Genomic DNA, 23921 nt, shown 5'->3' on the forward strand with positions numbered 1-23921 from the left:
AGCAAGGTCTCCGATTTGATTGGTTCGGCCCGTTTGGTCAGGGGTTCGATCCTTGGCAGCAGCAATTGTAGTATTTTCTTTGTAAATAAGTTGGTGGTACTTATAAACCATCAACTTTATAAAAAAAAAAGACACAAACCATGACAATTATAGATTATACAGAAATTAAAAGAGTATAGGAAAACTGTAGCAAATTTAATATTAGACAATTCTATTACATGAAAAATGTGATTATTACAAATTAAATCATAAGGAAAAAAAATTACATTAAAATAAAATCAAGACAGCTTCCTCTGGTGTTTTTAATTTAATAAAATTAACAATAACATAATATATATTTAAAAATAATTGGAAATTATTAATTTTAGCTTATTTAATTATTCCTCTCATAGAGTTTATCTCATATTAAAATAAACATACCATCTACTATTGATTACTCTATTTTTTTCCTTCTAATTCTCTTAATTACTCTTTTTTTTATATTACTAATAATGAAGAATAATTTTATAAAATATCTCAATTTCTCTTTCTTAAATAAAATTAACTAAATTTCTTAATGTATGTGAATTTTTTATTAGAATAGCATATAATATAAATTGGTACGAGTAGACAAGGGTGCATCGTAGACGAGTAGTAACTACGTACTATCTTCGTCCCAAAATATAACCAAAAGTTAGTTAACAAAAATGAATGTATTTAGACCAAATTTTTAACCAAATACATCGAGTTTCTTTGACTCATTTTTGCTTATAGTTTGAGACGGAGTAAGACCATCTCCAATGGTGGTACTTATATTTTTAAGTACTAGTACCTAATAGGTACTCCATTGGAGCAAAAATAAAATGGTACCTAATAGATACTGGTTCTACAATAAAACTTAATACATATATAATTTTTGTGGGACCGATTTAAAATGATAGAGTTATTGGAGAGATGTGTTATTAGTGAGACCAATTAAGAATTTTTTAAGAGGTTTTGGGTTGGAAGAATTAGGTACTTATTAAGTACTATTATTAAAAAATTATAAATGAATTATGTGTATACGTGAGACTCACTAAAGTAATTAGGTACTATTATTAAAAAATTATAAATGAATTATGTGTATACGTGAGACTCACTAAAGTAATTAGGTACTATTATTAAAAAATTATAAATGAATTATGTGTATACGTGAGACTCACTAAAGTACTCAAAAATGAATAGATACATTGCGGATGCTCTAATATACTATTTGTGAGTTTGATGTAAAAAGTAGCACAAATCATACTAGAGAAATGTGAATCTACTACTATTATAAAAAATTTGAATGCAAAAATCTAGAAAAGTAAAGCTTCGTTTTGAGTTGCAGCAACTTCAAGTGCCTATGTCTTGGAGAAACAACATTGACAGATCAATCAATTTTTAACAAAAAAGCTAAAAACAAATGTGACTGATCAGATTGGTTTTCAAGAGGAACTTATTTAAGTATCGTTTTCTCAAAACTGATTAATCTGTTTGGATTCAGCTTTGTATATAAAAAAAACAGAATACACACTGCTAAGTAGACACACCCAATACCCCACTTTACACTAAAAATGATAATAATATCAAAACTGTAAGAGGTACATACACTCCAAACATACACTAAATTCCATTCAATGTCATCTATCTATATGGTTGGAAATAAATTGCATACAATCAACATTTCCTAACCTTAATAATCTCAGTCATAAAGTTGAAGTTCTGGTAGTTATATACCGTTCAAGTCGAATGATCATAAATTATTATGTACCGTTCTTTTGGAGAATTAATGTATCCTAATAACAAAACATAACTTGAATGATCTGGCTAATGTGATGAGTCGTAATTAATATGAACCCGAATGACCTAATTGATCTATTATATATTTTTTCCGTTAGTAATTCTAGGTACTATTGCATGTAACATAGATTTCTCGACCATTGATGTTGATTGGACATGTATATGTATTATGTATCAGACTTATAATTTGAACTGTTTGATTTTAATCAACGACTCTGACGCGACAGTGGGATTACCTAACGGTAAGGCGGATCCGGGATATTTGTGACATTGGAAGGGTGGTGGTTGGGTCTTATTCAATCATTCATTCATATCTTAGAGGGTTTAAGAGAGGCCAATAAGATGATGAAAAAAATCCAAATTCCCTCACACCCACTTACAACAAAATCCAAGCACAAGACATCTTTTTTTTCTTTTCTCAATATGTGCACGTGAAACCCCAATAATTCCTCATGCACAAGTGGGGTATACAAAGACAGCACTTCCTCTTTTGTTCTCATGCCAAATTCCACAAACTCAGAATCTCCTCTCTTTTTCCTCTCTCACTCTCAAATGTTTCTTCTTAATTAGTCTTACTACTTCCCTTCAATTTTTCTCTTACTCTTGTCACAAATTCATGGCTATGAACATAGCTTTGTTGCAATTTTTTCTGTCCTTTGTTTCCTTTTACTTCATTATATCAAATGGGGTTTGTTCATTTGAACAGAAGAACATTTTCAAAGTGGAAATGTTGCAGAGGAAGCATCAATTTGGTAGCAAGAGTTGCATCCTTCCAGAATCAAGTGAGTTTAGCAGAAAGGAAGAAAGAAAAAAAAAGTGATTTTTCATGGAATTTGCTTATATTTTTTCTTCTAAATTTCTGGGTTTACTTTTGTTTATAAAACTTCACATTGGATCTCTTAATATTTAATCAAAAGTTCTTTCCTTTTTACTGTTATTAGAATCTAAGAACTGCGTCCTTTCGAGGATATCCGATAAAATTGGAACGATACAGAGAATCTAAGTACTGTTTTTTCCCTTAAATTAAAAGAAAACACCCATCATTAGTTTCATTCGAAGTCCTTGTTAGAACTGCAACCCGTATTCAACGATATTTGATCACGGGGTTCGGCCAATTGGGTCTATGTCTCCGTTAGTAGTACATTTTCGCGCCAGCTCGATCAATCAGCTCACTTATCAGTAAACTACGAGTCATAACTTAAACTCTTAAAAAAGAGATTAACTGGCTTTAACAAAACATCTTGTTTTGTCATATTTGTTTAGATTGTATTGCAAATTTGCATTTTAAAAACTTCTAATGTTGTATCGGTTGATTCGATTTATAAACTGATATCCTTTTTAATCTGAATTCTCAGGAAAGGAGAAAGGAGCTATTATCCTAGAAATGAAGGATAGAGGTTATTGCTCAAAGAGGAAAATCAATTGGAACAGAAAGCTTCAGAAACAGTTAGTATTAGATAATCTCCGTGTCCATTCGATGCAAAACAGGATTCGGTCAAAGGTCTCTAACCACAGTTTAGAACAATCATCAGAAATCCAAATTCCATTAGCTTCTGGTATAAATTTGGAAACCTTAAACTACATTGTGACAATGGGATTAGGTAATCAGAACACGACTGTGATAATCGATACCGGAAGTGACTTAACATGGGTTCAATGTGATCCATGTATGTCATGTTATAATCAACAAGGACCTGTATTCAACCCTTCAAATTCCTCTTCCTATAAATCATTACTGTGCAATTCATCAACATGTCAAAATCTTCAATCTGCTACAGGAAATACAGAAGCATGTGAATTTAATAATCCATCAAGCTGTAACTATTCTGTTAACTATGGTGATGGATCATTTACTGATGGAGAGCTAGGAGTTGAGCACCTTAGTTTTGGAGGTATTTCAGTGAGTAATTTTGTATTTGGTTGTGGTAGGAACAATAAAGGTTTATTTGGTGGAGTTTCTGGTCTAATGGGATTAGGAAGAAGTAATCTTTCATTGATATCTCAAACCAATACTACATTTGGAGGAGTTTTCTCCTACTGTTTACCAACAACAGAAAATGGAGCTTCTGGATCATTAGTTATAGGTAACGGGACATCGGCTTACAAAAATCTTACTCCAATTGCTTACACAAAGATGGTTTCGAATCCGCAGTTATCAAACTTTTATATACTCAATCTCACCGGCATAGATATTGGCGGTGTGGCTCTGCAAGATACAAGCTTTGGCAATGGTGGCATTCTAATTGACTCGGGGACGATAATCACAAGACTAGCTCCATCTCTCTACAATGCTTTAAAGGCAGAGTTTTTGAAACAGTTTACTGGTTACCCTGTTGCACCAGGGATTTCAATATTGGATACCTGTTTTAATCTCACCGGGGTTGAGGAAGTTAGCGTACCTAACTTAAGTATGCATTTTGAAGACAATGTTGAGCTGAATGTTGATGAAACTGGTATATTGTATATGACAAAAGATAATTCACAAGTTTGTTTGGCACTTGCAAGTCTTTCTGATGAAAATGACATGGCTATCATTGGGAATTATCAGCAAAGGAATCAGAGGGTTATTTATGATGCCAAACAGTCCATAATTGGATTTGCAAGGGAGGAATGTAGTTTCACTTGAGTAGAAAATTTTGCTATAATAGTGTCTTATATGGACACAATTCTTCATAGCAGAATTAAGCAAATGGTTTCTGCGAAAAAATACTTCCAGTTTTTTCTACTCTGAATATTTTATATATATACACTATCATAAGAATGACATTTATCAGGTTTATCCTAGGTATATCGTTCTATTGGCTTAACTGTATTTCACGATTCATTATGATTAATGAATTATTTGAACATCAGAATCCCTTTATTAGCAGTAATTATGCCTCTATTTTTCTAATCAGTAATTTAAGTATCCCAAAATTTTCTTTACTTAAATGTTAAGGAGTTTTAAAATCAATTTAATATAAGAAACAATTTGATGAAATTTGAAAGTTTGTAAGAAAGGTTGAAAATTTGGTAAGGGAAAACTTGATTAGAGATTTGAAGTAAACTGTTGTAATAAAATTAAAATCAACAGACTTGTATTGTGACAATTAAAATCACAAATTAATAATGCAGCAATTGTGCAATAACACACTGTCAAACCTAAATAAATAATGTGGTTGAAATTGCAAATCAGTTGGTGACTACCCAGCACATATGAAGTGATCAATAATGGCATGTGAAAAGAAGGCCAACTGGCCAACACCATAAAACAAGTATACTAAATCTTTGATTGCATAGTGTGGCTTTTTTACTTTTTGCCTTCCCTGTGAATACAGGAAACACCCTCACTTGCAGGACACTATAAATGCACAAACAACGGCAAAATGGCAACCAAATCCCTTAATCATAACCCAATTGCAGCCACCTATAACAATAATATATTACGCATTCACTACAGTATTAGTATACTCAAAGTATGGCTTTCAATCTCAAACAGATAATACAACTTTTAAAGGTGCATAAAGTTCTTCCAAGGGTCCTACAGAGAAATATGGCAATACTGAACTAAACCAAGAGTGTTCATATCACCAAGATGATGAGGGAAATATTACATAACACCAAAGTTAACATTCTTAAACTCCCTTGCAGTGAATTAATTTTCACCGACAGCAAATACAATGTTGCTTAACACACTTTTACAGCAAACATTTTGGCTAGAGCCATCATTAATATTGAGACTTGTCAAGACTGTCAAAGTAGGGATGATCAAGTGCTGCTTTGGCTGATATTCTCTCATTAGGATTATACTTGAGCATTTTCTGCAGGTGCATAAGTGCATACAATTACTCCCAAAGTTTGGTGGAAGGAAAAAGAAGCAACATACATTATTCAATGTGTGGTGTGAAAGTGAAGGTGGCATGCTGTGTATTTATTTGAACTATTATTGTATATATACAATCCAATCACATTCCTCCAAATCCGTGTCATAATTTCTGATCGCAACATCAAAGCTAATTCAGTTCAGAAAACTTCAGAGCCTAAGATATACTACAATGAATCGATGTGTGGTTATCATCTTGTGACTAAAACCAGGGAAAAGTAACATTTGGGGATAAGACAAAGAGTAGAACACCCTTGTGATCAAGAACAGATATTATCATCATCTGTTTAAAATGCAATTTTTATGAAAAGAACAGATTTTGAACAAGTTAATTTACTCAATGCAGAACTGATACTCATAGAGATAATCCATTATGGTTCCTAATTTATCAAGAGGCACATGAACTTGGAAACAAAAAGCAAAATTAATCAGGAGAGGAATACTGACCGAGAGAAGGTCCACTCCTTCAGGTGCTAATGAGGGCACGGCCCTTGCCAAGTTCTGACGCTCCCACCTTGGGTAGACATGCCAGTCACGCAGAGAGCTAACTCCTGGCCAGTCCTGCTCTGTTGGAGTCCCCAAAAGCCTTGAAAAATGAAATTAGTAAATTAGAAGCAAACACCGCAGTTGAGTTGAGAGTGAGAAAAAAGCATGAGAATGGCAAATAAAAATGTGAGAAACTTATAAATACCAAACAATTATCAACACAAAACAGTTTGAAACAATGAAATAATGAACAAGAGAAGGTGAAAAATCTTTTCTATTAGTTTTATTATGAAACAACATTCGTTGAAATAGGAGTTAAACTTCCACATTAGAGCCATGTGACTGAATCTACTACTTACTAAACATGTGGTAAATCTTTATTATTATTTTTCAACAGTAAATATATAATATATTAAGGGGAGTACAAAGGTACTCCAAACCCACTAAAAGAAATAAAGAAACAACAACAATAACCAAATCTTGTTTTGCTCGTTGGCTACATATATCAAATAACGCCATAGTTTCTATCAAAAACCATATCTCTTGCTAAACCACTAATGTCTATCACAAACAACGATGACATGACCGAAAAAGTGCATCATGCCCACTCGACGCAGGAGTACGATTACTTTCTTATAATACACTCCATAGCATTAAGTATTAACATTCCATTCACAGTCAAGACTACTTTCATAGATATGTAAAATACATCTTATATACTTAACTAATATTTACAAGTTAAACTTAACTAGTACAATGAATTATCAATCAATCCAAATCAAACTTTAAAAAATCGATCTACATTCTACTCCATGAAAACTTTCAATTCAAAAATTAGATTGAAGAATTTGACATTTTATAAAAGAATTATGATTAAGTAATGTGTAGATAAAACAAAACCAGTGATAAATAAAAACCCAATACCCTGAGTCCTCCTATTTGAAATTTTATAAAATTGGCATACTCTAACATGAAAACTTTCAATCCAAATGTTAGTGTAAGTATAAAAGTCTAACCGTGTATGTAAAATAACACTTTTTATTGTATCATCATTTCTTATATGAAAGCTATAGAAATATATCACAGCAAACAGCAATTTTCTGTAAATAAGAGTGGGAAAAAGTATTGAAAAGAGAGTTTGATATACTTGAATATGTTAAGAAGCTGCTGAAACTCAGAATCCCCTGGAAACAAAGCCTGTCTTCTCACCATTTCAGCTGCATAAACAAACAAACAAACAAATACAGTTACATTTCCATCATCTTTAATAGATTAATAGATAAAGAAATGCATGAAAATCACCAACATCCTATTGGTAATGTTAATAACATGACTCTCCCCCTTCATGAAATGAACCAAATTACCCCAACTCAGGTTCCCTCAATTCAATTCCTAGAATCACATATTCCAAAAAGGTAGCCCCCCAACTCCATAAGAAAGGAACCAATGTCGCACTTCAGACTCGAGGATTAATCCCATAGCAGGTTCAAATTATCTAAGTCGTGCGATGTCATAGGGCACCCAGTGTGATAACTGTTGCCCATCACGGACCACAGAAAATAACAGTTTGTTCAAACTATGCCCTGATATAGCTGCTATTCGACAACATTTCATACTAAACAACATATCACATAACAATTTATTCAAATTCCACTACATTATAGCGCCATAGCACCACTACTTAACAACATAGGTTGGCCGAAGATCCTAATTATGATGAATTAGCAAAGAACATTGGTGACAGTGAATTGATCTGTCCGATCTCAATTTAACAACCAAGATAGTCTGATGCCAAGTCGATGATTAATACCCTAATTATGATGGATTAATAACAATGATGCAATTCAAAATTGCAAATACCCTAATTATGGTGGATTAATAACAACGATGCAAGCCAAACACCAAAAACTCAACTCAAAACCCTAATTGCAGTAAATTAACAGCAACAACAACAATAATAACAAAAAAAAGTATCGAAATCAAACTCGATTACACTCACCAAAGATGCATCCAACAGACCAGATATCAACACCAGTAGAATAAGTAGTAGATCCAAGTAAAACCTCAGGAGCTCTATACCAAAGAGTAACAATCTCATGAGTATAACTCTTAAGAGGAACAGTAAAAGCTCTACCAAGACCTAAATCAGCAATTTTCAAAATCCCTTTCTGTTGATCAAGCAACAAATTCTGCGGTTTCAAATCACGATGCAACACACCATGACTATGACAATGAGCAACACCTTTACATAACTGAAACAAAAAACTCTGAACAAGCGAATTCGGTAATGGTCTAGGGTTTACGCCTTTTCGAAAAGTATCGATGAATTTCTTCAGATCGGTGTCAAGATATTCAAAAACTAGATAGATCAGTGGTTTAGGAGGGGTGTGGGTAGCATTTTTGGGGGGTTTATCGACGTGTTCGACGTTGAGAAGACGAACGATGTAGAGAGATTGAGAGAGCATTTGAAGGAGAGAAATTTCACGAAGTGCTGTAGGAGGAACACCTTCTTCGTCCATTTCGAGACGAGTTTTTTTTAGCGCGACGATTTGACCGGTGGAGATTTCTTTTGCTTTGTATACTTTGCCATAAGTTCCTTCTCCAACTTTCTCGAGTTTTTCGTACTTTTCCATATTTTTGAACGAATTGAAACGAAAATTGAAGAAGAGAGTGTGATTTGTGAAATGTGAGAGAATGAATATATGGAGAAGACGCAACGGGTAGTTTTTTTTGGATCTCGCCGCATAGATTAGACGCGCACTTTTCTTTTTCAAAATTCTAATCCCACTTTTTATTTTATTTTTTGGTTTTTTTTAGTCAAATGTTTTTTTCAAATTTTAAATTTGGATGATTCTCAAATTTAGAAAAATTATAATTATGATGATAATGAATCACAAATTGTATGACTTTTAAAAAATATCTTTTCATCTAGTTTCGTGGTTAAAAATTCTACTAAGGGGGTGTATTCAATTAGGATTTCAATGAATTTTAAAAGACTTTTTTATGATGACAAAATCCTGTGGTATTCAATTAGGATTTTAAAAGACTTTAAAAAAGTCTAGTGGTATTCAATTAGGATTTTAAAAGACTTTAAAAAAGTCTAGTGGTATTCAGTCAAGACTCTTTACAACTTACAAAAAGTCTTGTGGTATTCAAAAGTATTCTAATTTCGATGGATTGTTTAGAAAATAGGATTTTAATGAATTTTGATGGACTTTTTAGTGAATTTTGAGCTACAAAAAGTCTTTCCTCATATCATGAGATTTTGATGGATTCTCATTTTTTTTTTATTTCTTTCACATTTCCTCATGTTTCTATTTCATGTTTCCTGATTATCTCATGTTTTTTATAATCGCTAATATTTTCTCTCTACCTCTCTATTGCCGTCGGAATTCATCAGTTCAAAATATGTTCTTCTCTTACAATTTGCTATATTATCCATACATATAATTATAAACCTCTAACATAATTTTACTGAGTTTCTTCTCTTACAAGTGGAATGGATTATATATACTTTTCAATCAATTATAACTTGTGTTAGATCAAAAATTTCTTCAACGTATATCACTCACAAAAAACGATTTGCTATATTGTTCAATAATCATCACACATATACCACTCTCAAAATTCTTCAACATAACTTTTTTTTTTCTTTTTGTACCAATTTAACGTGTAATTTTTTTTCCCATCTGTTATCTTTTTACTTTTTATTTGTTTTGTTTTCCTGATTCATTGATTTTTATTTTGTTATATTGATTAATTGTTATTATTAATATTGGATGTTATTTTAGGAAATCAATAACTTTGTTTCTTTTTTTAAAAAAATTTTACTGAATCATTTGAAATCATAAAAATCCATAAAGTACTCTAAAATCTAGAAAATATGTGTAATCAATTCTTTAAAGTCTTGATTTGAAAATCGTGATTGTTGAAAATGTCATTTAAAATCCCACAAAGTCAATACAATCCTACAAAATCTTCAAGACTTTTTTTGTTAAAATAGTCCTTTGAAATCCCAATTCAATACACCCCCCTAAATATAATGTTTGGATTCGAATTTTGAGGTCTACATAAATATACAGTTGTTGGGCATAAATTTGGTATTTATTAATTAAATATAATTGGACATTGGTGGGTCCAATATTCATTTGAAGGTTATGTTGTCAAAATAAACTTTCAAATATTGTTTCGAAGCTTCAAGTGTGTCGAAGCGAAAAGGAGTTTCGAAGGTGTCGAAGCTTGGTTCTTGAGTGGTAGTTCGCCAAAAGGCGCGTCGAAAAGGTGAAGCAGATCGAAGGGTCAGTTGATCCAGGCCCAAAGAAACAACAACGACCCAATAGAGAAATGGCGCGCACTGGAGAAAGGAGAATCGAACGTGGAGAACGTGGGTGTACGTGGCAAAGCGAGGAGCGTCCAGATGATCAAGGAGCAATTATTATTTTGCCATAGTATTTATAGTAGTTTTTTACTAGGAATCGGGGTCACAAAAATTTATACAAAACTCTCTCTGAAAATTCTAAGTACTCAGCGATCGAACGAACGAAATTCTGAAGAGAATATGTATGTTTTGTGAACCATTTACTTTGTAATTGTTTTTCATTCAATGCAATTTACTTTCCAGCAATGTTACTTAGCTTTACTTGATATCTGTTCATGAAACTGCTGTTTCGAGGCGATTCGAACTAGCTTTTTCTTTTAATATTTGCACAAGATTTAATTCTTAAGTGTTTGTTGAACTTTTTGACGAACATTCAAACATTTTTTCTAAGTAAACAAAACACAAAATTGTCCCGAGATTTACTAGTTGATCTCTCGAGTTTAAATACTTAAACTAGCGGTTGTTTACCAAATTCCGGCGTAAACAACAGTATAATGTAATATCTCTAATCATCAAAAGTTTTTTTTGACAGAAAACTACCAAAGGTTATAATTAACTTAAAGTGTAAAAAAATATGTAGGTATTTCTTTTTTGGGTTAAATAGTTTTTCTTAAAATTAGTACATTTTGATTTTTCATCCATATAAAGAAAAACTTATGTTTTTTTATTCCTATAATTTATTTATTTTTAGTTTCTAAATGACAAAATTTTGGCATTTTTTTAACATAATATAGACACATATTCTTGAACGCAAAAAGAGTTATAACATTAACATTAACATTAAAATGAAAGTAAATTAATCATTAAGCTACCTTGAAAGAGTTATAACTTGTTGAGAAAGTAAAGCAACTCATAACCAAATGAAAGCCAAATCGATGAATGGTCAATCAACTGACCAGAACACCCCAAGCACAAGAATTACAAAAAAACCGTCAAGTAGTATGACGAACGACCACTACTGTCAACAATATCCGCTACTTAAATAACAAAAAAATAAAAATAAAAATGTGTAGGGCGTACGAGAAATAGATGGGACGGAAAAAAGAAAATGTCTCCATTTAATTGGGTGAGCCAATATTATAGCCTAATAACTTTTTTAACATTTTTCTCATGTTCCAATTAACCTCTCCTTCTACATAACACCCAACACTTGTTTTTCAACTTCACCGGCCAACTCTTATTGGTATACAAATTGATTTTTTAATGATATTAAAACTGAAAAATGTTGAATATGTTGTTGTGTTGTTGGAGTTTGTTTGAAGTCCCACATTGCTTAGGTTCCCGGGCGGTTAAGTGTATAAATATGTGAGGGCAACCTCACCATTTGAGCTAGCTTTTGGGGATGAGATCCAAACATATTTAACAAAAAAAAATCATTTAGTGTTACCAATCGTCCTTGCTGATGCATAATGTTTTTTCTGATGTATTTAAGCTTCTATGGCAGCAGCTTGTAGATTTCACAATGATGTCGCGGAGCATACAGAACAAACGAAATCTCCAACTCTGGGAAAACAAAATCGAACCGTTCGAACAAGTGTTGGGACATGCCAAGGTGTTGGGATGTGAATTCGAAAATCTTGTTTCTTAAAGCACAAGACGTACCATGGTATTTTTTGGGTGTTCTATTCGATGTTAAGACTATAACTTGGTGTATAGTAGATAATATGGTGTCCCTGTGAGCATAACTCAGTTGGTAGGATATTACATGTAAAATGCATTGTAACACTTATAATTAATTATATATGTACATAAAATTTGAACCAGTCTATTTATCAAAGACTGATATTATTTATTTTATATTTTAAAGTGAATTGTTCACTTTCCCTGAATTTAAATCAAATAAAAACTTAAGACCTGCATGGATATTGAATTGTGTTTTCTTGACAAGAACTTTACTAAACGACATAATATTTGACTAGATAGGACGATGATAAGGCTTTGTCTAACATGAACAACCACATCAAGTGGTGTATGGTGAACAAGTTACTAATATCGCTATAACAAATACGAATTTTACAAAATCCACTTTTTGATAGAAAGTTTGTATCATATAGATCATTCATGTCAAATTTTAAAAATATTGAAAATCATTTGATATCTCTTTGAGACCAATCAAGATTAACGATATTTAATAAAAACTCATAAACCGTTAATTTTTAAAGGGACCAATTTCACCGCCCATTTACGGAAGCCTCATTTAAAGCCAAAGTTTTTTTTTTGCTCTATATAAACTTAATCCATCAAAATTGACATCAGAGAGAATCGAACGTGATGAAAGCATAGAAGGAAACGGAGCAAATCAATATTCACAATTGAATTAGAATTTAGGCACATATCACTGTTATCGTTACAAGTAACTATTTATGATTTTGTCAATAAGTAATTGGGTATCTAGCACATTCTTTGTGAGTATTTTGTGTGGTATACACTAGTCCATTACCCATTGTCTTCTATATAGTAGGCATGGTTCCTTTACTTACCTCTCCATACGAACCAATACGTTCCTCATAAAATTAAATGAAAGTGGGCTTTTCTCTTAGAACACTTACATTAGAAAACCATTGATACCTTACCTAGCACCATATAAGACTAAGGGGACTACATACTAATATTAAAAATACATGCCACCCCTACATAGGTAGAAATCATGGTCCATAGGTGAACATATATATGTATTGACAAATTCACCTTAAGCTTCACTTTCCCAATCTTACAACTCAACTACCAACTACACTACAAGTACAACATACTCTCTATCTGTTCCAAATAGGGAAAAAATTATTTCAAATTATAAGTAGTTTTATAATATCAATGAATTATTCATATTTTAAAAAAGTATATATTTTAAACTATTAATTACTTTTTTCTTTTTATGCTTCAATTTATTTTTTCAATACCATAAAATGAAGAATAATATTATAAAGTAACTTATAATTTATTTTTTTCATGCAAAATTAATTACTAATCATACCTGATCATAGTTGACCCTTGTGTGGTGTTGCTCTTTCGTTCCAATAAATGGGAGGGGGGTTTATAGCTACAGATGTTTCGACGCTCAAGTCTGTAAGAGTGTGAATCGAAGGTTTTAAGAGCAAGAGATTGCGTATCTGACTCCTCTGCATGAGAGGAGTGTATATAACCTCAAGTGTTGGGCCAAGACCACGGATGAACATAATGATGTCATTGATGGCTGTCAAAACGGTTGAAGAGCCGTGATTAATAAATGTCAATCATTCTCATGTCGATCGTTAGAATATGGCTGGATATTGTGGTCGTTGGACGGAGATGCATGTTTGTGGGCTAAATATGATCGGGTCTTGCTCGACAGTCAACGAGGAAGATTTAATCGGTTATTGGGTCGAAGGCCCAATCCAAAAAAATAACTTCTTTTTTTTGAAATAAAATTACATTCTTTAATTTGCGTGAAATAGTCAAAACAACTTATAATTTAAAACGGTGAGAGTAGTATATCAACAACAAAAATGTAAAAAATAAAAAATATCATAATTAAAAGAATTTAATTTATATGCACCGTCAGTGTAAAATTATTTTGCACATGCGTCCAATAATATACCGACACATCATGTATGGTAATTAAAAACACATTATGTGCCGCATTCATTAAATGATGTGGCAACGCGTCATTGGATGTATGTGTAAAAAAAAATTACACTTAAACTCTAATTAAAATAATAAATAGAGAGAGAATAAAATATATAAAAAACAATAAAAAAAACTGAGAGAAATAAAGAATTAAACCTACTTTTTCACTCTCTTCCACTATTTTGCAAATAAATTAATTAATGCCTTTTTTATTGGATGACTCAGTCATATATTTATATAACTCTCTCCCTTTAATTCCTTCACTCTTTGAACTGTATGCGTATGTAGTGCAGTGTATCTCTCTTTTTTTTTCTGACTAAAACCTTTCAATCATCATGGCCAAGAAATCTCAAAAATCTCACAAAACCACTTCTTCTAATTCTTCTTCCACCACCACCATGGTTAAACGTAAACGTAAAAGCATCCAAAGAACTTCACCTCCACAAAGAAGCTCAATTTATAGGGGTGTTACAAGGTAATTAATTGTTAATCAATTCATTCATTAATCAAATAAATAAATGTTTTTGATAATTTTTCATTATGATCTTTATGTTTTTGTATCCTCTAAAATGGTTTGCATTCATAATATTGTTTTAGACATCGTTGGACTGGTCGATATGAAGCTCATTTGTGGGATAAGAATTGTTGGAATGAATCACAGAGCAAAAAAGGAAGACAAGGTATATAATTTAATTCTTAATAATTATTTTAATTGCTCTTTGTTAACATACATATTATTATGTTTTATTGTTTTGATCTCATTTGTGGGATTATTTGATCTGATGCCATTTTTGTCATGTTGTTTTTATTGATGTGACCATGGCAACGAAAATCAATTGGATATGCAGTATATCTAGGTATGAGCTGTTTTTTTTTTTGTTAATAGCATATACTATATTTCACACACACAAAAAAAAAAAACTTTATCTATAAAAAAAACATTTCATAGGTATCTGATCCATTGGACCGTCTGAGGTCGTTCTAGTAATTTCAGTCTCCTTTTTTTTTTGTCTGAACTTCGAATTATTTAGAATTTTTTTTTCCACATTAGAATATCTTCTCTTAAGAAGCAGGGTTTAAGACAAATGAAAAATGTATTTATATTTTAAGTTGGTATTTTTTTATTTATGAAATTATTTGAAGTGATTTAGTCGTTGAGAAATGAAAGTGGATAGGGGCTAGTGAGACCGAAAATTAATGACTACAAAGTTGGGTTTGTTAGGGGCATATGATGATGAAGAAGCTGCAGCACGTGCCTATGACTTGGCAGCATTGAAGTACTGGGGACAAGAAACAATTCTCAATTTTCAAGTAAATTCTCTCGTCCTTCGTATATCCGACAAATCATCGTTTTAGTTTTTAGAAATGTAACTTGCTGTTATATTAGTTTGTATAGATATTAAAATTACAAATATATTCTTTCTTATTTTGTTAGTAATTTTATAGACGTTTGTGAATATAATTGCAATTTCAATATATTTAAAAATGAATGTGACCGAGCTAAAATTTAAAATAGTGGTTTCCCTTCATATATCCATTTCTTATATGAAATAATGTAGATCATGTATTTGTGCTTCTTTTTTTTGTGTGTTTGGTTTTAGGTATCAAACTATCAAGAGGAGCTCAAAGAGATGGAAGGACAATCAAAAGAAGAATATATTGGATCCTTAAGAAGGTTTAGTTTTAAAATCACTATAATTCTTATAATTGATGATTTTCGTAAACACGTACCTTTTTAAACTCATTTTGGCCGTAAGATTAATTTAACTAATATTAATGACCATTAAATATATATACACATCATAGTTGAAGAGACTAATTAGGATTCATTTATTCGAATTTAGATCTCTGTATATCAATGTATTTACAATTCAAAACAATTGAATTGTGTTTATATGATATGATCTCAGTCACTTTTATTATCATATATATATATATATATGATTTTGACAAATCATTTTCCAATATGCAGAAAAAGTAGTGGATTTTCTAGAGGAGTCTCAAAATACAGAGGTGTAGCAAGGTACACATTATATTTTCATTGCAATGTCTATATCTCTTCTCTATTGCATATCATTGTCAACGAAATGAATTAACATCATCTTTGTCGAATATAGATAGTGGGGAACAACCAAATTTTTACAAGTATAAATTAAATTTAATTTTAAATTTTAAATTTGAAGATTGAGTTCTTAAAAAGAAGTATAACTCGGTTAGTAGAGAATGATATTACATGTAATATGGAGGACCGAAGTTCAAACTATACTATTCTCATTTTAAAAAGTGAAATTCTAACAATTAGACTACTTTAACAAAGAAAATATATATATGAGTGACTCGAATAAAATTACTCTAAAAAAAAAAGCATTTAGCTTTATGATTTATTTTGAGATCTTTCTCTTTCAAATCAAGATTTCACATGCATTAAATTGTATTGGTCGTACTCAAGCCCAATAAACATAACCCATGAGAATTTCTTTTACCGTTCTATGAGTTTTTCGCGCATTCTATTTCTACTTATCCGTTACTTAAGTAGCTGATAGATAAAAATAAATTTTTTTTAAAAAATATCATTTGCTATTTAAATAGCAAATGGTGTTTAAAAAATATAGGAGCCAAAAGAAACTTTTATAACTCATAGCCATAGCCATTAGCCATTGGCAAGAGAACTTTAGTCAAAATGTATATAAGTAGACCACTACAGATTAACCCATGATACCCACGTGGGCGGTTATTGATAAGAAAGAACAGTGTATAAGGAAAAATAAGTCTTACTTTAACTAGAAATGTGGCATAAATAAAGCTTTTAAAACATATATAATCTGTAACAAAAAAAAATGCATATATCATTCTTATGTTATAAGTTAATTTATTAAATTTTTCTATATGTTGCCTCCAATGAAAGTAAAATAATCTTATTTGAGATGCATTTGAAAATGCATCTTAAATAAGATTATCATTATCGTTGAAGCACCTGTATAGGATGTATGAAGTTAAAAAGAAAGAAAATAAAGGGGAAGTGAAAAATATGATAGCTACAATGATAAGAGAGAAGAAATGTTTTGTTTTGTTTTGTTTTTATTAGACTGAGCAAAATATATTAGATAAATCTTCCATGAGTATAAGACGTACTCATTAGAAGATACTAATTATCTATAGTCAATTAGTACCTGAAATATAGTTAAGGCTAGTTTGAGGTTTAGATCCTAACTAATTTCTTTTTATCCCAACTTTTTTTAGATAAATTAAAAGTATTACTATAAGTCATCATAATGACTAGTAGACATTAGAGAAGCATTTAATAACACTAATCATATAAAAAAAGGAGAAATTATACGAAGTGAGATGGTTAAACCTTACCGAGATAAAAAGCATAAGAAATAAAGAATGAAAAAACAAGAAGAAAAAACAAAATAAAAAACAAATTCAAAATTATGGAGACTATCCCTAAAGCAAGATTTTCAAGAAAAGAAAATTTCTTTACAGTACCAAGAGAAGTCGATTTGTCAACACTTCCCTATTTCACTGTAATACTTAATTTTTTATATTAGTTCACATTTTTCAATTATTTAAACAACTCAACTACATTTTTTAAATATCCATCCAATCTATCAAAAACTCTAAAATTGGTGCCACTAATTGCTTTGTAAATATAGTTTTTATTTATTCTTTAATTTAATTTTATATTACTTCTTAATCCATCAAAGCAAGGAACAAATGTTGACATTCTTTGCCAAACGTTGGTTATCTTCTGACATAGTGTTATTAGTTTATGTGTAAACACCCTCAAAAATCAGGATATTGATGCACTAAGAAAAATCGATTTTTTTTGTATTATAACTTTCTCTTAAATGATTCATCTCAAATGAGATTTATTAACTACTTGAATTCAATGTATTGGTTTAAGAAGAATTAACTTTGATACATCTAAAAGATAGGTAAAGTCCAATCATTAAATATTTCATCAAAAATTTGAACTCGGGTAATCTCAATTGCTTTATCATCATTAACCGAATCTAGTTAACGACTTGATCTGATCACTTAGATTTTAAATCATATCTAAGAACATAAACATAATACTTCAATAACATAATAACATAATACTTCTGACATTTACGTATAAAAAATAACAATCAATTAAATCAAGGTGAATACTTTGGTTGGTATACTTCTTATTTGGATATATATAAATGTACCGTTGAGCTGAATAAGTTTAATAGATTTAAAAATTAATAAATATTATTTGTGAATCTTTCAAACTTATTCACTTTAACAGTGCGCCGATAATTCAATACATATCTAAATAAAATATGTAACAATAACTTAACTATACAAATAAAAAGTATGAACAAAGTGATAACTATACAAATAAATGCATTATATACTACATTATTTAATAAATTTTATGTTGAATCTTTGCATTTCTCTCTAAAAGCTACAAGTAGTTGGAAATCAAATCACATGTATATAAAATTCAATTATCAATTGACAATGAGTATCCACCCTTATGGTCCATTGTCCATTGCTATCAAATCATATATATTTTTGTTTATATATGTAATTAAATTGTTGGAAAATCCTCTAACTTTTAATTAACTTTAAAAATGTTTAGACACCACCACAATGGAAGATGGGAAGCTCGAATTGGCAGGGTCTTCGGCAACAAATATTTATATCTTGGAACCTATGGTAATTCCCCTCACTATATACCATTTTTTATGTGTCAACAAATATATGATTTTTTTTGAAGTTCTTATATATGATCTAATTGATGGCATAAGGTGTTTGCATGATATAACTGTACCAACGTACTAGGTTAATTAACACACTTTATTCTTAGGTACATTGCATGTCAATTTTACTAATTAGCCAATAACAATTGGTTTAAGTGGTAAGCATTTCGTGTCTTGCTTAGAGATTCAATTTCTTATTTTTGTGTATAAAATAAACGTAGTAGTTAAAAAGAGAGAATCATATTAACCAGTTGTTAGTTGGTTCGATGGTGATTAACGCCGGGATGAAGCTGAAATCAATTGATGTCAAAACTAACCCACAAATCAGATTAAGTGGTTCAGTGGGCCGGACAATTGTGGTGAAAATAATAAACTAAAAAAAAAGAGAATCCACCATATTATATCCCACAAGGCGGTGAAAACTTTATACCTATAAATTAATAAATTAAGTTCATCTAATAATTTTCTTTTTTGATAAATCATTCAATAAAAGAAAGCATTAAAATAATAAAAGAAAATTTTCTTATCCAAGAGCATTTGGACGATAGTAAGCATCTTTATCAACTAAACTATAGATAGTAAGCTTAAGTATAATTTTAAGAATACAACAATATTAAATCTTTGAAGGAGAACTTTGTCACCACGGTTCACACAAAAGAGACACTATTTGTACCCAAAAAATTTATCATATTCCAAAGAGTGAAAACACATTTAATTTGGACTAAATATGTTTTAAAGAAAAACTAAAAATAGAAAGAAAAGAAGTAGTCACTTTCATGCATTCGGTGAACCATTCTCCCCATTATCGTGGACAATGCTATATGGCTTTACATATTTGGATTTGGAAGCATTTATAGGTCTCATGTGTACTCATGACACATGGAAGTAAAATATGAAAAAATAATTTTTATAATAATTAATCAAATTGTCTATATGCAAGAAACTTTGTCCTCTCTTAAAAATCTGGAAAATGAAACTTTTTTATTTAAGAATTTTAAATTGGATGAGATAAGAGCTAGATATAGATGTATAAGTGGATATAATCGTTATCTTACATATATGATGTAAGGATTGAATTGGATAAAGCTCAAATTCAAAGAGAAAAATATTTCCAAAATTTTGGACATAAGACTCATACACACACTCAGAAAAATATATACTAATTATTTAAAAAATATACATTGTTTTTTCTTTCTATTATTTTTCATTTTTGTAAGTGTGTTAAAAATCTTGTAACACACAAGAGTTTTTCATTCTAAGATGATATCATAGCATGTATATAAGACTATTAGGATACATGTATTTGAATACTGCTATTAGGCTACTCGAGTCACATTTCATATATTCAATCGAAGGTGATTTGACCTGCTATAAGTCGCATAATGAACATAATAAGCCTAAATATAAATTTGTAAGTAAGGACAACCATTACTATCGGTTTTGTAGGTTTTATATTAGACTAAACCTAATTTTTAGAAACTTATATCGTAAAACATTGAAACTAAAATTGTGGAGATTTTCTTAGAAAAATGAAACAAAATCAATTATAATTGTGAGGATTTTCTTTGAAAAATGAAACATAATCAATTATAGTCATGTTTATATATACATTAATTGAAGCTAAAAAAAATGAAACAATACCAAACTAGTTTATATAGTTCAATATATAGATATAGATTAAATAAGAGATGCATGATGTACCTACATCTTAAATTTGGGGGATCTATTTGACGGTGCCTGCCTTGCAATGCCAACAAGAAAAGTACCAACTACTTCATTTCAAAATGGTCCTACACATCAAAATAGTAGGATAATCTAAAGGTCAAAATATGCAATCAAATCTAGTTGGTTGTAATATAGATCACCAAACTTCAACTACTTAGTAAAGCTATTTATTCATTTAGAGTAATGATGATGATATCATTCTTTTACCCTACTAGGTCTTTTCATTCAAACTAAACCCCAAGAAGAAACCCACATCTAATATATGTTTTTGACTTATTCTTCTCTTATTATGATTTATGAGTAAGCTAGGTTCCACATGTTAGGATATAATAAGTTTATTTAAATAACATGTACTCCATCCATAATTGTTGGAAAATCGCATTCACCTCCTTTCATGTTTGCTCAAATTTAAATTACGCGGACCCCTTCATTACGGATCAAATAATACATGTATTTATTAATCTCGATCATTGTTTGAGATTGATTGATCAGATGGTGGTGAGCAATCGATCGAGAGCAAGAGATGCTAGCGCTCTAATCTAATCCTCATATTCCTTGCTTCATCACATTACAAATTCACATAATCATTGATAAATTATGTAGAGTTGCATGTCTATCTTAGTATCACAAAATAATATAAATGAAATGTATGTGTCATTTAAATATATTTTTATGTGTATTATTAGTGAGTATACAAAAAAAATGGAAAATGATAATTAATAAAGTTAAATATGAGCAAGCATTGAAAAACTTGATTAATTAAATAATTAATTTGTTTCTACTTATGTGTCCATATATATTGTGTTTTTTTGTGGAACAGCTACACAAGAAGAAGCAGCCACAGCATATGACGTGGCAGCAATACAGTACAGAGGACTTAACGCCGTTACAAACTTTGATCTTAGCCGTTATAGCAATTGGTTAGGTCCTAAAACTCAAGACAACAATGATAATAACAACCACAATAATCAAAATTCTAGCAATAATCAAGAGCTGGATCTTAATCAAGAACTTGATGTCAGTGCCACATCAGCATCTTCGACATTTGGTCATATCTTAAAATCATCAAAATTCACAGAAATGATAGAAAAAACATTACCAGACGAAATTGAAGATAGTTACACTCCACCATCTTCAGAGTCAACTCCTCCACGTCGTACATTTCCTGAAGATATTCAAACAATTTTTGAAACACAAGATTCAAGTATCTACACAGAAAATGATGATGACATTATATTTGGTGAGTTGAGCTCATTTGCTGCCCCAATTTTTCATTATGGACTTGATGTTTGATTAGAAGGAGGAATTATGGTTTATTTATGTACAATGTTTGTTTATTTATTATCACATTAGTTGTTTTTTCAAAAAGGTCATCAACCAAAAATGGATGATGACAAGGAAATTAGCAAAAAAAAAGGGGAAATTAGAGTGAACAATTTAGAGTGGGAGATTCTTTAAAGAGGGGAAAAAAATTGTTAATTTGGGTAATTGTCGTAGCAATCATTTCTTACAATTGTTTGTGATCCAACAAGATGGCATTCAAGGTCTTGATTTTAACAATTTAGTTTTATCATATCTTTGTCTCCATCATATATTACTTTTTCATATACTCTAGTATACACATTAACTTTTATTTTACTTAAATAAATTGCTTTTGTATCTAATTACCTTTTCATATAAGTTTTATCTTTGTTAATTTTCTATCAAGAGATGTAACCAAAAAAGAATTCTATCATGAGAAATGGTTCTTTAATTACTCATCTTTAAAGGATGATATGTTTAGAAGGAATGTTATTTCGCGTGAAGTATTCTTTGTAATAAAAAAAAAAAAAGAATGTATCAATAGTTAAGAATCATGGTATCCATAAAAAAGTAGAGAGAAAAGGTAGAAAACTTATATTGATGATAACGAGTAGAATTACTATGAATGATAAAATTAGGTACAAATGACTTATTTATAGGCTAACTAACTAGTGCAACTAACTATATCTCTAATAAGGGGGCTGAAACCACTCGATGTCAAAAACTTATCGCCGAACCAGATCAGACGGTTCATTGGACCGGATAATGGTGGTGAAAACAAACCAGTAATATTTTGGATATATCTAAATGTTACTCCCTCCGGTTCTATATATAAGGAACACATTGAGAAAAACACACATACCACGGAGTCTTATTTTTTTATTAAAATTTCTAAAATGTTATGTGTTATTCCAAAACTAACATTGGGAATGTGTCTGTGTAATTAATGCATAACATTAAAATAAGTTGCATTTTATAAAATTTAATAAGGGTATACAAGAGATTATTTATTTAATAAATAATAGATTTAAAGAGTGTTTCTTATAAAAAGAATCAATTTTTTTTTCAAAGTGTTCCTTATATATAGGACCAGATGGAGGAGGGAGCATGTTATTACTCATATGACATATTTAGATCTCGTTTGTAATATTTTAGATATATTATTTTCATGAAATTTACAAATTTTGATTTATCACCACAAATATTCCAATTTTAGTTTTAGTCCTTCACTAAAATTTTACCTAGTTTATCCAAAAAAAATTGACCCAATTATTTTTTTCCTTTTAGAAATTAACCCCAAACTCTTCATCGCTTCCAGTCCCACCTTCACAGTTCCCCTCACCAACATCACACATTGTCATTTAAACCACTATAAAGGATTAAAGAAATCACAAAAGTGAAACAAAATATCATTTTTTTTTTAATGAATGACTATATCCATTTGGTAGAATATATCGAACAATACAGATTTAAAGTCATTAAAATTTATAACGAATGAATTTGTGAACAAACTGGCAACACCTATAATGATAGCGTACAACAACGTAATACCTACAGATATGGTAAAACCTATATGACAAAGAAATGGGTATACTGAGCATAAATTGATCATAAACTACCCTCTTTGGTGGATAAAAAATATGGGAAAGAAAAAACTAAGGTTAGAGGGAGGAAGGGGCCACTAGGGAAGGAAGCATGTAAAAGACAAGATATGATAAACCAAATATCATTAAAACCACTATTAATGGCACACACCAAATAAACAAAAAGTTGTTGTTGACTTGTAGTGCTCAAATGCACACAATAGTTTAACTCATAACAAATGGTGTGTAAGTTTAGCTATAAATCTATTAGCACATATTTTGTTAACTTGTAAGGAGCCGGCAACGTCGCTACCCCCGCGGTGTCTAACCAATTTTCTATTAATATCTATCATATACATAATACATTGCACATATTTTGTTTTTCTTGATTCTGGTTGACAATTATTATGCTTTTCAACCAATATGCATTATGGTTAATCAACACATAA

At 30.5% G+C, this 23921-nt stretch overlaps 3 protein-coding genes across 3 annotated transcripts; 2 read left to right on the top strand and 1 right to left on the bottom strand.

The window, feature by feature from the left end:
• The first annotated feature begins 2174 nt into the window (after positions 1 to 2174).
• LOC123924664 (aspartyl protease family protein At5g10770) lies at positions 2175 to 4670 on the top strand. The gene is made up of 2 exons (XM_045977617.1): positions 2175 to 2582; positions 3156 to 4670. Exons 1-2 carry the CDS (start codon positions 2417 to 2419, stop codon positions 4424 to 4426), a joined length of 1437 nt encoding a protein of 478 aa, XP_045833573.1. The 5' UTR covers positions 2175 to 2416; the 3' UTR covers positions 4427 to 4670.
• A 496-nt stretch (positions 4671 to 5166) lies between these two features.
• Positions 5167 to 8920, bottom strand: LOC123924665 (cyclin-dependent kinase B1-2-like). Its single transcript, XM_045977618.1, has 4 exons — positions 8148 to 8920; positions 7296 to 7365; positions 6110 to 6248; positions 5167 to 5600 (listed from the first exon to the last, which is right to left on the bottom strand). The coding sequence occupies exons 1-4, from the start codon at positions 8779 to 8781 to the stop codon at positions 5508 to 5510; spliced, it is 936 nt and encodes a 311-aa protein (XP_045833574.1). The 5' UTR covers positions 8782 to 8920; the 3' UTR covers positions 5167 to 5507.
• A 5486-nt stretch (positions 8921 to 14406) lies between these two features.
• On the top strand, positions 14407 to 22162 carry LOC123881557 (AP2-like ethylene-responsive transcription factor At1g16060). Its single transcript, XM_045930270.1, has 8 exons — positions 14407 to 14604; positions 14727 to 14809; positions 14978 to 14986; positions 15352 to 15440; positions 15731 to 15804; positions 16102 to 16152; positions 18742 to 18818; positions 21408 to 22162. Exons 1-8 carry the CDS (start codon positions 14465 to 14467, stop codon positions 21878 to 21880), a joined length of 996 nt encoding a protein of 331 aa, XP_045786226.1. The 5' UTR covers positions 14407 to 14464; the 3' UTR covers positions 21881 to 22162.
• Positions 22163 to 23921: the final 1759 nt, after the last annotated feature.

Source organism: Trifolium pratense, linkage group LG4, assembly GCF_020283565.1.
Source record: "Trifolium pratense cultivar HEN17-A07 linkage group LG4, ARS_RC_1.1, whole genome shotgun sequence".
Lineage (NCBI taxonomy): Eukaryota > Viridiplantae > Streptophyta > Magnoliopsida > Fabales > Fabaceae > Trifolium > Trifolium pratense.

What these genes read in the sequence shown, in the direction of transcription:
- LOC123924664 (XM_045977617.1), top strand. Translation starts at nt 2,417, where the DNA reads ATGGCTATGAACATAGCTTTGTTGCAATTTTTTCTGTCCTTTGTTTCC. An exon ending in TTGCATCCTTCCAGAATCAA is followed by an intron (nt 2,583 to 3,155) that starts GTGAGTTTAGCA and finishes CTGAATTCTCAG; the next exon opens with GAAAGGAGAAAGGAGCTATT.
- LOC123924665 (XM_045977618.1), bottom strand. Translation starts at nt 8,781, where the DNA reads ATGGAAAAGTACGAAAAACTCGAGAAAGTTGGAGAAGGAACTTATGGC. An exon ending in CAGCTTCTTAACATATTCAA is followed by an intron (nt 6,249 to 7,295) that starts GTATATCAAACT and finishes TCATTTTTCAAG; the next exon opens with GCTTTTGGGGACTCCAACAG. An exon ending in AAGGAGTGGACCTTCTCTCG is followed by an intron (nt 5,601 to 6,109) that starts GTCAGTATTCCT and finishes ATGCACCTGCAG; the next exon opens with AAAATGCTCAAGTATAATCC.
- LOC123881557 (XM_045930270.1), top strand. Translation starts at nt 14,465, where the DNA reads ATGGCCAAGAAATCTCAAAAATCTCACAAAACCACTTCTTCTAATTCT. An exon ending in AAATACAGAGGTGTAGCAAG is followed by an intron (nt 16,153 to 18,741) that starts GTACACATTATA and finishes AAAAATGTTTAG; the next exon opens with ACACCACCACAATGGAAGAT. An exon ending in TTTATATCTTGGAACCTATG is followed by an intron (nt 18,819 to 21,407) that starts GTAATTCCCCTC and finishes TTTGTGGAACAG; the next exon opens with CTACACAAGAAGAAGCAGCC.